Here is a 13,611-nt window from a genome sequence, read left to right on the forward strand (position 1 = left end):
TACGAATAAAAACCAGCTAAAATTTGTTTCCACTGGCATTGGAACAAACTCCGCGCTACGGCCATTCAGTGTTCAGACTTGACTGACAAGTAATTGATAAGCTTGCCAATTACTGCCAGCAGGCGGAACAATGGGATAGAATTACGCGTCGTATTTTCTTTTGTGTTTAAGAAAAGGGACCGTGGATACGGCTACGAATTACGAAGTACGAATTAACCGATAGAAATTAACGGGAATAACGAAGGAACAAAAAGGGGCCTTTCATTTTTATACGAATTAGGTACGGTAGCTATACAAATATACCGTCGACGAATTAAGCGAGTTGTTGACTACTGTGATGGGCTTGTAGTCCGCAGTCAATGAAAGTTGACAAATATTGACAGGTTTTCTTTTATCATGTGACTACCCTTGATTTTGTACGAACTGTTGTGATCGTGTTATTTGAAATAAATATATATTTTCTCTGTTGTTCCATTTATGGTTACAGACACCAGCAGTTTTATAGACTCTGCGTCACGTACATGATAAACCTTACGTATGTGATAAACCTACATCCATAGGTTCAGTTTCATAAAAATGATTTGGGTTTTTAAGAAACCGAGCCGAAGGTCCAACAATTGCGTAAGAACATGTACCGGTATTTTGTTTTCAAGAAACAATCCAGACATTGATTCCTCTGTTCGTTAAACGTATCCTGTGGACCCGGTTTCACTAACAGTTGAACTAAGATAGGTGAGGAGCGCGTCTCCCACTGGCTGATATATGGGTTTCGTGATTTGTTAATTGTCGGAGCCAGCCTGCACTCTCCATTGACCCGCGTTAGCGCTTACTTCCGTTGTAAATAAATACCCATGGCGCACATTACGGTTTCTGTCTAAGAATAGGCCTGTTTGTAGACGAGTTTCTGTTCTGAATACTCGGCCGTACGTAAAGACTCCAGACACCATCATTTTGATTTACACATGACTTAAAAACGTGAGATAAACCTGATGGTAAGTGATCGATTTTGATCCCGTTTATATTACTGTAGTAGTAATACTAAAATAAGATAAATGCTATGCTAGATCCGATCCTATAGCCGAGTCGTACACAAAATGACAGCTTTTTCAATCGATGAAGCTTGGTCTGAAGATCAGAAGGGTTAGTATCAAGAGGGTTTAGGGTTACGGTTAGGGTTTTGGGTTAGGTTTAGAGGCTTTAGGTTTATTTCTATAAGGTAGCTTAGGGTAAGGCTACATCTTGATCTTGATTAAATGCGTCGTCGTCGAGTATCCTTATTAGGCGTATAACGACGGGTGAGAGAGGGCGTGCGAGGATGTCAAAAGTATCTTCTTATGCCTTGTTGAAAGGCGCAGGAATCGCTGGCAGAGGCGATAGCCTCTTCTAATTGGTTCCACTCAGCGGTAGTACGCACAAAGAAAGAGTTTTTGTACTGGTCTTTCCTGCTGAACGGCACTTTAAAACACCTAATTAGAGTGATTGTACACTGTTCTCTGTACTAGATTTGTAGCTTCAAATTCTCTCAGGTGTCCAGTTTTTATTTTCTTCCTGTTTGCACGAACTGGTTCGAGAAACTGGTCGGGTGGAAGTGCCGGTACTAGACCCCCAACAATCTTATACATAAGCTACATGAATTTATAAAATCAGTGGTTCCGAAAGCTAGCGAGTGCTGTGGGATAACGTTAGGCTTACACTGTCGTGTAGGCCCTATGCAAGAGTTTTCTAAGACCAGGCAGTCAATGCGCATGCGCGATAAGTCAGTTATAGGATCTAACATCTACCCTGTAAAAATTGGGGATGAACTTCTATTGTGATAACCGATAAATCGTTCTATCTATTTATTTTGTTCTAATCGGTTTATATCGAAGTCAAAATAACAAGGTTCCTATGTATGTATTTTTTCTAATGTATTATAAAATTATTTATTTCTATTTTACAGAGATGAACGCAATCGGCGACCCCAATGCGACGGAACTGTGTCTTATGGATGCTGGCATCCACGACCTGCACAGTCTTCCATTACCGGACAAACTTCAGTCTCTCATCCTCCATTGCAACTCGATCAAGACTGTCGACAGTCTCAGTCATTTGAGCTGTCTTCGCCATTTAGACCTGTCATCGAATCAGATTGCGTTGCTATCCGGTTTAGAAAATCTTGCATCCCTGACTGTATTAAACTTGTCTTGTAATAACATCAAGGTCATACAAGGATTAGAATGCCTTAGGTACTGTATATGTACAGTAAAAATTGAATTAAGTTAGGCTAATAATTAGGCAATTATTGCCGGGGGGGGGGGGGCAATTGGCTTGCTCAAAAGTTGGTTAGAGTTACACTTCCCTGGTTGGAGTTAACCAGTGGCTACCTGACATGATGATAATTAAAAGTTCATTGTCAGATTAAATACGGACTAGATACTATAAAATATAGAAATCAGATTTTTTATTTTTAAAAATTAAGTAGAATAATATAGCATTGATGATTATTTAATTCTGATATAGTGATAGCATTAATTCTTACAATGTTTTATAGTAATTTGTTTGGTTAGAGATTCTATTTTTGACTGGAACTGGAAGCTTTTTTCCATGTTTGTTTGTCGGTTGTCTTTGACCAACTTTCGAGCAACTGGCCTCTGCTTTTCTTATAATAACAATTATTGTCAACTTGACCAAAGAGGATACAATTCATCGAATACTTGCTTCTCTACTTGAGAGCTAACCACTGAGACCGCTGTTTTCTGTCATTACAATTTCAACCACCTTTCACTTTTGCAGATCTTTGGTATCGATAAACTTGTCGTACAACGCGATAAATGATATTTCGGGATTCGTGTTGATGTCGGGATCGCAGTATGCCTTGCAAAAAGTCGAATTGCACGGTAACGATATCAAATCACAGGACGATGTTTTGCAAGCGTTTCTTGGGTGTCAGAATTTACTGCGGTTGACCCTTGCACAAGATGGTGCTAGTAACCCTGTCTGCTTGACTAAAGGTACTGGTATTTTTGTTTTCAGATGATCTGAATGCTGAGAAAGAGTCAGTTTTTGAAATGTATACAATGCAGAGCTGCCAACACAATGTTACTGATTTTTAGTATTTGTTACTCATGGCGAGAAAAACCAATTTGATTTGATTAAAGCGTACAGACATATGAAAGATGTTACTGAAGGTCCTACTGTTTGATTACTGATATTGAATGGAACATTTTCTTTCTTATTTCAATGTAATGTCACCCGAAAAATTCTGATTAGTAACTGATATCGTTTATCAGCAGTTGGCAGCCCCGCATTTCTATTTTGTGCATTTCCAATCGTTGAATATTTAAACTTGTAACGATGGAACTGAAATTTATTGGGAAATAGCAGATATGTAGAACTCAGTCCTCTATTTCCGATCTTACCGATCTCTTCAGGTTATCGCGATCGTGTGTTGTCGACTATACCTCAGTTGATAGCCCTGGATAATATCGACAGACGCGGCAAGCTGCTGTCTGATAATCAGGACATCGAAATTCCAGGTTTCGAGGACTATATCGAATATTTGCAATCATCGACAACCACTTCTAGCAATGTAAGTGATCAATCACGCTTTGGATCAATCGCCTTTTTTCTTGCAGTGATGTAGAGTTATCTAGTGATGATGAATTCGATTTGACTTGGTTGAATACAGTAACGCAAGGGAAATCTCACTTAGTCGATGAAAAATTTGAAGAAAAAATTTTTCAGGATCCTCCGATGGTACCAACCCCTTGTATTGATGCAGCATTGAAAACCTTCCAACGTGAGACACGTATCGAAACGTCGAGCAGTACGGAAAAAGATATTTCTCCTGTAGCAAAGGTATTGCAAATACCATTATAAAAAAATACCTCCCAACTCGGATTTAGAAATGATTTTGGATTACCTGGTGGCAAATTGGCTGATAACCGGCTAATATGAATTATCTTGTTCATCAACTGTCGCATCCAAATTTCTATGCAGTCATTCGTTATTTTTAGGGAGTGGATCAGTCATTCAACATGAATCAGGATCAAACAGACCGTATAGAAAAACTGGAATTGCAGTTGGCCAATTTGATGAAACAGAAACTGGTAATATTTCATGATATCATAGTCGTGTGTTCTATTTTCGGTTCAGTAAAATCGGGCGTTCATCACATCCATCTATTCCATTTGCAGAATGAAAGATCCGGCAATTCATATTCCAGTTGTCCAAAGAGTCCTCACAGATTGCAAGCTGAGAAAGGTAAATAATTGGGTCGGTTAGTGCATTTTGAATGTGTACACATACATTTTCTGTTCTTGCTGTTGAAACCAGTGATACCGTATTGTCGCGGGCGTTCCCCGCTTATAATTCCAATATTTGTCTGAAACCCCAGGGGTGCTTTCCCGAGAGTTACCTGGCCAATGCACCCTCCAAATTTTCATTGAGGCAGCGTGGCATTCATTCTTATCTTGCATAAGTATTGTTTGATAGGTGGCGTCATGGAAAATGTAGGGTTTGAGCTTGCTCAATACAAGAGATTTCGGTATCATTAAGAATGTGTCAAAAACCCGGAAGATAAAACAAGGCTTAATTGTTTTGGTAAAGGTTCTTGTTTGTCATAACAAATAAAATCAGGGGAAGCAGACCAGGGTTTGTAAAATCAGAAATCAACATATTAAATGGCATGGTTGCCCCAGAAGGGACGCTCGCCCAGGAGAATTTGATATAACCAATAATATCTGTTATAATATTCATGGCACCTTTTGTTTTATATGATATTTTCAGACTACTACAGCGGCAGTGATTCGAGTGTCAAATCGGAAACTCCAACGCAGAAAGGACGCAAACTCAGTAAAGATAGACGCGAGAAAAAGTAAGCTTCTCATCTGTTATAGGTGTTTAAACATCTGCTATTTTCTTGCACAGATTTACAAATGATTGAGAATGACGGCATGTTATTTCACCTATGCTACTCATTGAGCAGCTGCTAATTGTTGAAAAAAATGGGGAAAATGTAGGGATTTATGAATATTACTGATAATGTGTCATGAGAAGAGCCGTTATGGTTTTAACTCTGCTGTGACCAAAGGTCAGCGGAACTGATGAGCAAGGGATTTACTTTGAATTGCTACTAGTCCAACACAGTTTCTATCAGATCAAGATGAACTTAATGAAGCCCCTAAATAGAATAGTATAGAGCCGTTTTTGGATCTGACTCCAGGAGGTAACCTAGGGCTGGGCCCATATTTCCGTGAAGAATTTCTGTCAAGATATTACCATTAGATAGATGAGGTATATAATGAAGTTTATGTAACACAACAGAGCTATATCAGTTGACAGACTGCTTGTCAGGCATTGTTCACCAACAACTGTATGAAATCTTCCATTTTACAGGCTCATTAGGCTGCTGCTAGGTAAATGAAAAATTTAGCGTTAACCTCGCAGTGTATCATGATATATATGCCATTGTAGGGTTTATAGCAGTCATTGAAGGTCCTTAGAAGTATTGAAATGGGAATTGGTCTATTCCTTTGAGTTTTCATATTCCTATGGCTTTGAGTGTCATGGATAGGCTCTAAAATTCTTAAATGATTGTCATGGTCCTTAGATGGCATCGCCTAACCACACCAAAAAAAACAGGTTGAAGCTTTTGGTCGCATATCAATGGTGTATCGTATATCAGATCTAGGTATTGTTCGGCCTAGTACACTAGTCTGGTGATAATTCTCAACTCCAATGACGGCAATGATTCTGGACGATGCTAGTATAAAGATTATATTCAAGTCCTGGAATCGGAGTCAAAGAGATTGGTCACACACACTATGAACCCAGCGGCAAAACCAAATTATTAAGCAGTTGATATTTTTTTCATAATAATGGTTTGAATTTTATTTCTATAAAGCAGACAAATAGACACTTTCAGACATTTCATGTACATCATATGAATACGGTGATATATTTGTACACAATGTCGATATATTTGGTCCAAAAATTAAAATCATTGCACATTTTTTTACATCGATAACTTTAGGAGCACAATACTCAGATAACCGGTAAATTTTCCCAGTACAGCTAACTAAGTCCTTGTTAGCTAACCCCCTAATTTATCCGTGTTTATTCTTAAAAATTTTTTTTTTACTAGGGTACTGTACATTTTTTTTGAGGAGTTGAAAGTGATTTTTGTTTCATTAAGAAGGCAATCTTTCAATTTGAAGGAATCGCCGAAGAACAGTCAGTTTTTATCGGCAATTACATTCTGTACACATGTGCTGATTGATCTGCATTATTCCTAAGTTGAATACGAAGTTAACAAACCTAGCGACGAGCGACATTCATCTGTCCCTTGATTATTTACACCGGGTAACTTCGACACTGGTGCCTTGTAGAAACCTAAATCATGAAATGCAATTTCGACAGGAACAGCATCCTTCCTTTGGGCGACATCAAGTTTAAACTTTCTCGCATTTAATTGAATAGAAACTCTCCCAGAAGCCCTGAATATGATCAGACTGTTTCAATATTCATGTCTCGCAGCAATTATTCAGAAACCTAAGTTGGAATACGCTTTTGAAGTTATTCGTTGCCAAAATAGATTTTTCTGAGCCCTGAGCTGGATGCGGAATAGCTCGTCATGGTCAGGGTGGCCACTGACCTGGAAATCAGGGAAAAGCCTGGGAAATTTATATTTTCTTTGAAAAAGTCGGGGAATAGTCCGGGAATTTTGTAAAAAAAGTTAAAATCAAGGAAAAGTGGGAGAAATTTGTTGAGTTTGCTAGATGGCATGTAAAATCAAACAGTTTTTGCTTATGTCTCACATACTTGTCTGTTAAATGAATTCAAAATAATGGCCACCCTGCTTCGTTCGTTCTGGCCAAAACCATGTCTGTATCATCCGGATCCGTTGTGGTACTGTGACATTGAAGGATTATTACACACTTAAATATAGATTATAGATTAGTTTGTCATTATACTTCGTCATCAGTGGCAACAGTCGTGGTTGTGATGAGTCTTCGGCGCGGATCGTCGTTATCGACGGGTATCTCGACGTCGTCAGCATCGATGAATTGCGTCGCGTGCCCGTTGACGTGGTTGTTATTTTGTAATCCTTGTTTGACGACGACGTTGTTGTGCTCGCGGCGGCTGCCGGTCGCGTTCGCCTGGCGTTGACTCCCGGCGGCGGACATCGTCGTGCCGGTGACCGTTTGTCGGTTTGTCGTGCGGAACATTTGCATCGACGTCTCGCTGCGGTCGGTGCTTTTGCGGCCGCAGAAAATCTGTAGGAACACACGTCGGAACTTGTTGCCGAACACGCAATAGAGCAGAAAGTTGATCGCCGAGTTGATGGCGACGAGCAGATTGCTGACTGTCGTGAATCGCGTGAAGAACCAGTGAGCGTGTAGATCGGCCATCGACACGATCGCAACGAAGATGTTGTCGATCAGCGCCGGCAGTTGACACACGAGAAACACGATCACGACGACGATAACCATGATCGTCAGGTTGTTCTCGCGCGCCGTACGGGCGTTCATCTGGTTGCGCGCGCGTTGCGAGTCTTTCACTGCTCGTAACAACAGTATGTTCAACGTGAACAACAACAGGAATGGCAGTAGAAAAATGAAGAACAGATACATGTACGTTCGGTATATTTTCAGAAACACGACGTTGTTGCCTAGCTTCGACGGATGGATCTCGGGACAGTTGTGCGTCTCGTTGTCGAGGCGAGTCAAATCGGCCGGGCTGAACGTGTTCTTTTCCATCATGCGCGGAACGTTGTACAGTATCGACACGAACGACACGAGTAAACTGACTTTGATGGCGCGTTTCGGCGTGCACATGTTCGACGCCTGCAACGGTCGGCAAACGGCGATGTAACGTTCGACCGTGAACGACACGGTGATGTAGATCGTGCCTGTCTGCCCGATCAACGCGAGCGGATAGACGACCGGATTCAGGTATGGGTACACGCAGCGGTAGCTGTCGTTCAGCATGCTTATCGTCATGCTCAGTATCATCATGATGAGCACGATGCAGTCGAACACGGCCTGCGCGATCAGGTAGCACGACATGGACGAACGCATTCGCCGTCGGCTCAGCACGATCACGGCGAGCACGTTGCCGATGATGCCTAGAATGCAGATCGTTGGCGCCACCACACCGTAGACGCCGAACTGAAAATTTACGATTCCCGTATCGCTGTTCGTCGCTTCGCTGTCATTCATCGTGTTTTCACTGTTCGTTATCAACTATTACATCACTGAAACAGCAAACAGAAAAAGATGTTATTTGATTGTCCATGGTTAGAACTATTAGGGTACCTACAACTTGATAACTGTAGAGTAGCCGTGTTAACCGCATTTAGAATAAATAACATGACAAATAGTTCTGTAAACGTTTACTTTTAATTTGACGCACAAGCTTTTGCAACTTATGTACAGAAAAGAGTACATCAGGTGAATGATTACTTAAAAATTTTGATTATCCTTAGCACTACCTTAACTTGGTTTCTAATTTGGTTACCGCATTATAAGGCAAAAAAAAGTCTAGGTCCCAACTGTACCGATTTAGGCGTTGTTTACTGTACAACCCTTTAAAAGTATTTTCCATTTAGAAGGTGTTTATAAGTAAAGATTTTCTTACGAGACCACAGAATTAATGGTTTACCGAGATAAACAGTACTGATTTAGGTGTCTACAGTAATTACGACTTATAGTGATGCAGACGCTTCCTCGAAATTTGAAATTTTCTTCTTTAAAACCCCTTGAAAACTCCTGATATCCAGGAATGGCTGATCTGTAGGGAACCGGATATAACCTGGATTGTGATCAGAGATAGAATAAAAGAAAGTACACTCATTAATCGTCGTTTCTTGGGCGCATCCAGGTGAACGCTATGAATCGCGCTTTACCGTATAATTGATTTTTTCGTACATACGTCTAACTGATTAGGCTGATCGATGACATCAGCGCTTTTTTACGAGCGCCTATTAAGTTCTAATCGAGATCGTTTTAATGAACCTCGATAACGCTAATTCCTTTTCCTCCCAATTACTCTCTCCGGTACGCTGAGATGAGTAGTGCTAATAGTACGCCGCGATTGATTTTCGGTCGGCGGATTAGTGCTTTTTCTACTACCCTTCATCAAATCGTTTACGCTAATTGGCGCCACTTGGCGTTCAATTCAATTCGCTTATTCAGTCAGTAAAATGCCTCATTTGAGCTTTCTCGTCACCTTTCCAGTATTTCTTATAGTTGTATGGTATAGTATAGTATATTCATTTTTCATAAGCCATACATACAGTGTAATAAGTCGATAATATTTTTAAGTGCACTTTATATGTGGTTATGAAGGATCCAGTTCTAGCCAGCTGGTTGTACTTAGAATAAAGGCACTGGACCCTGAGCAAGGTGAACAACAGGGTGATAATGATAATAATAATGATAATTGACGAGGATATACCACAATAATTCAGCCAAAAATGGAAAAGTTCTTGAATAAAAGTGTATTTGAGCAACGCTTTGGCTAAAGACATAAGCCATCATCAGCCATCATCTCTTGTACATTCATCTTACACGGATATTGGTGAATCTTTTTGACTAGAAGTAATAATAATAATGATAATGATAATAGTTATTATTATAATTATACAGCATTTTGATATGCCATACGTTGTTGATATGCCAATCAGATGCCATACCTTTTTATCTAGGCTATTGTTATCCGTTGATATTGTTGTAATGTTAATATCAAATGATGCTTTCAATTAAAAATTGAAAACTTGCATAACTGCCAAACAAGGTCGCGCGCACACATTACATCGCACTTTTACATCAATAAACATCGAATGTCAATTTACGTCAAGCCGTGATGGAGCTTTCAGTTGAATAAGTTTCATCAATATAAAAAAGAAGATATCTCCTATCGAAATAAGGTTTATATCGTGTTACTATAAAATCATAAGACGCTTTAAAAAGCTCGCTGATATCTCGGTATATTCAAAGAATTTAAAAATGTTATCAGCGTGTTGTCCCATTGAAATTGCCTATAATCCTTATTGATTTGAAATTCTTTCGCACCGAGGTTAGTCTTATCAGTAGAAAATAACTTGAAATATGATCATTATCTATATAACCTATGCACGGTCAGTTTTATAGACGGGTACCAGGGGCTGACTCAATTGAAAATTTTAACCCTCCGCCGGGTTGAAGTAAACACCAGTCCCTGAATGTAAAGTTCATGTTAAAGTTGCCTGGCATTTCGCAATAATTTAGGGATCATTTGTCTTTTCGCGCTGAATTTCAACACCTTTTGTTTGGGTTCGTCATCGGCTGGTGTTGTTGTTGTCGTGGACTTGTCGCTGGTAACTCCTAATGAATTTGTCTTGTGTAGGTTTCTCTTCCAGTTATTGTCCTCCGGCTTCGACGTATCGTCTTTCAGCTCGGAGCGATCATTCTGTCCATCGACGAAGTACATTGGTATAAACGAGAGTTTAGTTTAGGGTGCGTTGTTTATACGCCCATATTCTCGAGTGATTTCGCTGATTAAACGTACGTGGTAACCCGCAGTCATCATCGCACTCGATATTGTAATTTTCATTTATTTCTCCTGTATTAATGGGTCGTTTGTTAATATTTGTTCCCCCCCTCTCTCTCTCTCTCTCTTTGTTATGTAATCATTTGTCTCTGTTCCGTTCGTATGTGCATTTTATTGCATGTAATTTTGTTATCACTTGGAAGCTATTAATCTTTATTGGATTGAATGGATTTCGAACACCACTATGGTATTTTGCAGCGGCAGATCCAGGGGGCCAAAGTGGACCGCCCTCCTATCTTTTGTCAAAATAAAATTTTTACAACCTGGTAAATTATCGCCGGTCATTTCGTCTTAGAATCATTTTGAATGCTCAGAAAATGATCAACTTTTTCAAAATTTTCTTGGGCCCCAAAAAACCCCTTAAAGACTTTATGTCTAGAGTGTTCATACCAAGTACAGGTATACAGTTATTATTTGACTTGAGAACTATACGTTGTTACAAAATTAAAAAGTGATGATAAGCTTGGGTTCATTGTTAATGTGGGAAAGGGTTTTGTTGGCCTTCTGGATGGAATGGTCAATTTTGAAAAAAAACATGGACATTTTTTAATGCCACATTGAGTATGTTATCTCTAGCTTGTTATTTCCAATCATTGTAATTCGGTGAAAAAAATTATTTTCGATGCGTTCATTTATTGATACATCAATCATGTTGTTTGACTTGTCATCTTTTTTCTTATTCTCGTTAGGTCATCGCCATCGCCCTCGAAGCGGGATAAGCTGGTAAGCGCAGATAAGAGAAAAGATATTCGAGCGGGTAACAGAAAACCTAAACGCGAAGATGAAGCGAAAAGGGATGATCTTGAGGCAACTTATCAGGTAAACGGACACTCTTTGCGATAAAGCTGGTCGGGTAACAAAAAGTGGAGTTTCACGTGACTAGAGAGCCATACTAGGTTTCCTGATAAGGACAGTGCGTTCATGTGAATGAATGCAATACTTTTTCAAAACCTCGCGATGATGGCTGGACCAATCAGTAAGCTGATCGTATGACAGTTTTTGCCAAGCTAAGTTGGTTCGATACAGGAGTATTTCATGGTCCTAATTTCTGTAGTTGAACACCAGTTGAGTTAAGAACTTTAGTAATTTTTGGAACAATGCATTCCTAAGCGCTTCTTTCAAGTTCAAAGGAATGCAGCAATACCTTGCAGTAATCTTTTTTGAGTTGAGTAACATTTCCTTCCCTGGAAGTACCAATGGGTGGTAACTTTACCAAATTTTATCATGAAATGTTATTATGAGCTGGACTTAAAAGCCACATTCACGCTACTATATTTAGAACGGTCTAAATTTGGACCGTTGCAATTTAGAAGGGACCAAGGTTCACACTACTAAAATACCAAAATGCTCATGGTGACATCATGATGATGTAGGGCCACTTATGGCTATCTGCAGCCAATTCAGCAATGCGAGTGTGAATGCACGCTTTGATTTGGTCCGTTCCAGATATGGACCAATTTGGAACAGTCTAACTAGTGGTAGTGTGAACACGGCTAAAATTGTTCTTGTCATAGTGCATTTGCTTTAGTCAAATCGGCTGTGAAAGACAAGACACGAATGTTAATAGTTAAGACTATTTCCAGTCTTGAATATCAGTGAGCTGAAACCCACGATATAGATAAATCTTAACAAGTCGGAATGTTTGTTATCGCTTACATCAAACCTACTATTGTAACAAATAGATTCTAAAATGAAGATGGGCGGAAATATAAAGTTAAAGGAGTACGACAAGAGCAGTTGTTTAGATTTACAACGTCAGCTTTCGCTGAGGTCGTGAAAGTTCTGAGGAACAGGAAATGTTGCGTCACGAGCAGCGCGATACTACTCTTTTTTTGCAGTCGGCTATCAATAAATTTTGGCGAAACAAATGAACTGCCGATGTATATAGAATCTCGGCTCATCGATGCGCGATTACCACCAGTCATAATCATTTCCGCGGGACACGTGTGGTCAGCGGGGAGACAGATGCAATTTGTCTTCTGCGCAACTGATTGCATCCACCAGCACCACCACCTATAGTGCCTCGACTGTGAATAATGAATTCTGCGCGCACCGTAACGATTATCCTTGATGCAAGAAAAAAGTATTCCACTAAATGACCGATGCCCCTGGATGCAAATCGAACTTATGAACAATTTTGCGTCCGGGCCAAGAACGCTTGCGTGATCGCTGCTAATGTCTTATTGTCTGTGCTAGAATCACATATGAAATATTTCTCCGATCAATTATCATCGAGTTTGGATATCACTAAAATCTGACTTATTTACATATGGTTCAAAAAAATCCCAGGCAGAATTGGCTGTTACTAAAACATCCGACTGTCGTATATAAATTTGGGTTAATTTGAATTCACGGTTCTTATGGGTTTTGGAAAGTTTAGGAAAATTTGAATTTTCTTTCCAAGCCCTGGAAAAGCTGTGGAAATAGTATTTTCTCCATGGCTACGGAAAATCAGATTTGATACCATAAACACATTGTCGATGGTATTTGCTTGAATGGGCCTACATTGCCTGTTCTTGATAGGCGACATGAAACTTGGGGGTATGGAAAATTCATAATCCAGAAAAGAAAAAGTATGGAAAATGAAATTCGGGAAACCCGTAAGGACCCTGCTCGATGAAATATAATCAGTTTTTAACCGATGTTTGCTGCTAGCAGGTGTGCTATCAAACTAAGAAAAATGTAGATATAGGTATAACGCCCTGGAGTTAAAAGTTTTATGTGTTAATGGTTCGATGCATAATGCAACACTTGACTTCTGGTTGTAATTTAAGATTAAAGGATAGATATGATAGCTTTGCTATCAAAGAAGCCATAACGCAAAGCCGCCATTAAGCTGAAGCTTTAGTAAGCTTTATGGTATGTTTTGCAACTGCCGCGACGGGGCCTCGCAAAGCCGTATTGAATACACCAGTTTCAACGCGTCTATTCATAACAGTAGCAACAACCATTTCTATTGAATCCAGCGGCCTTTTTTTGCGATTGGGACGTAAGACAAGAAAATAAAACGATATACGATTTATCGCCGTGTACATTAAA

General features: G+C 39.7%; 2 protein-coding genes across 2 annotated transcripts in view; one reads left to right on the plus strand and one right to left on the minus strand.

Annotated features, from left to right (window-relative positions):
* Positions 1-829: 829 nt before the first annotated feature.
* The window catches only part of LOC141901713 (leucine-rich repeat and coiled-coil domain-containing protein 1-like), a 92,958-nt gene continuing 80,176 nt past the window's right edge, over positions 830-13,611 (plus strand). The window contains exons 1-9 of the mRNA XM_074789137.1: positions 830-992; positions 1,940-2,225; positions 2,773-2,990; positions 3,411-3,568; positions 3,724-3,837; positions 3,996-4,088; positions 4,176-4,242; positions 4,768-4,855; positions 11,262-11,391. Coding sequence (XP_074645238.1) covers positions 1,942-2,225; positions 2,773-2,990; positions 3,411-3,568; positions 3,724-3,837; positions 3,996-4,088; positions 4,176-4,242; positions 4,768-4,855; positions 11,262-11,391 — 1,152 coding nt within the window. The 5' untranslated portion in view covers positions 830-992; positions 1,940-1,941. The remainder of the gene's footprint in view (positions 993-1,939; positions 2,226-2,772; positions 2,991-3,410; positions 3,569-3,723; positions 3,838-3,995; positions 4,089-4,175; positions 4,243-4,767; positions 4,856-11,261; positions 11,392-13,611) is intronic.
* Positions 5,903-9,840, minus strand: LOC141901714 (FMRFamide receptor-like). Its single transcript, XM_074789138.1, has 2 exons — positions 9,677-9,840; positions 5,903-8,236 (listed from the first exon to the last, which is right to left on the minus strand). The coding sequence occupies exon 2, from the start codon at positions 8,199-8,201 to the stop codon at positions 6,948-6,950; it is 1,254 nt and encodes a 417-aa protein (XP_074645239.1). The 5' UTR covers positions 8,202-8,236; positions 9,677-9,840; the 3' UTR covers positions 5,903-6,947.

Source organism: Tubulanus polymorphus, chromosome 3, assembly GCF_964204645.1.
Source record: "Tubulanus polymorphus chromosome 3, tnTubPoly1.2, whole genome shotgun sequence".
Taxonomy (NCBI): domain Eukaryota; kingdom Metazoa; phylum Nemertea; class Palaeonemertea; order Tubulaniformes; family Tubulanidae; genus Tubulanus; species Tubulanus polymorphus.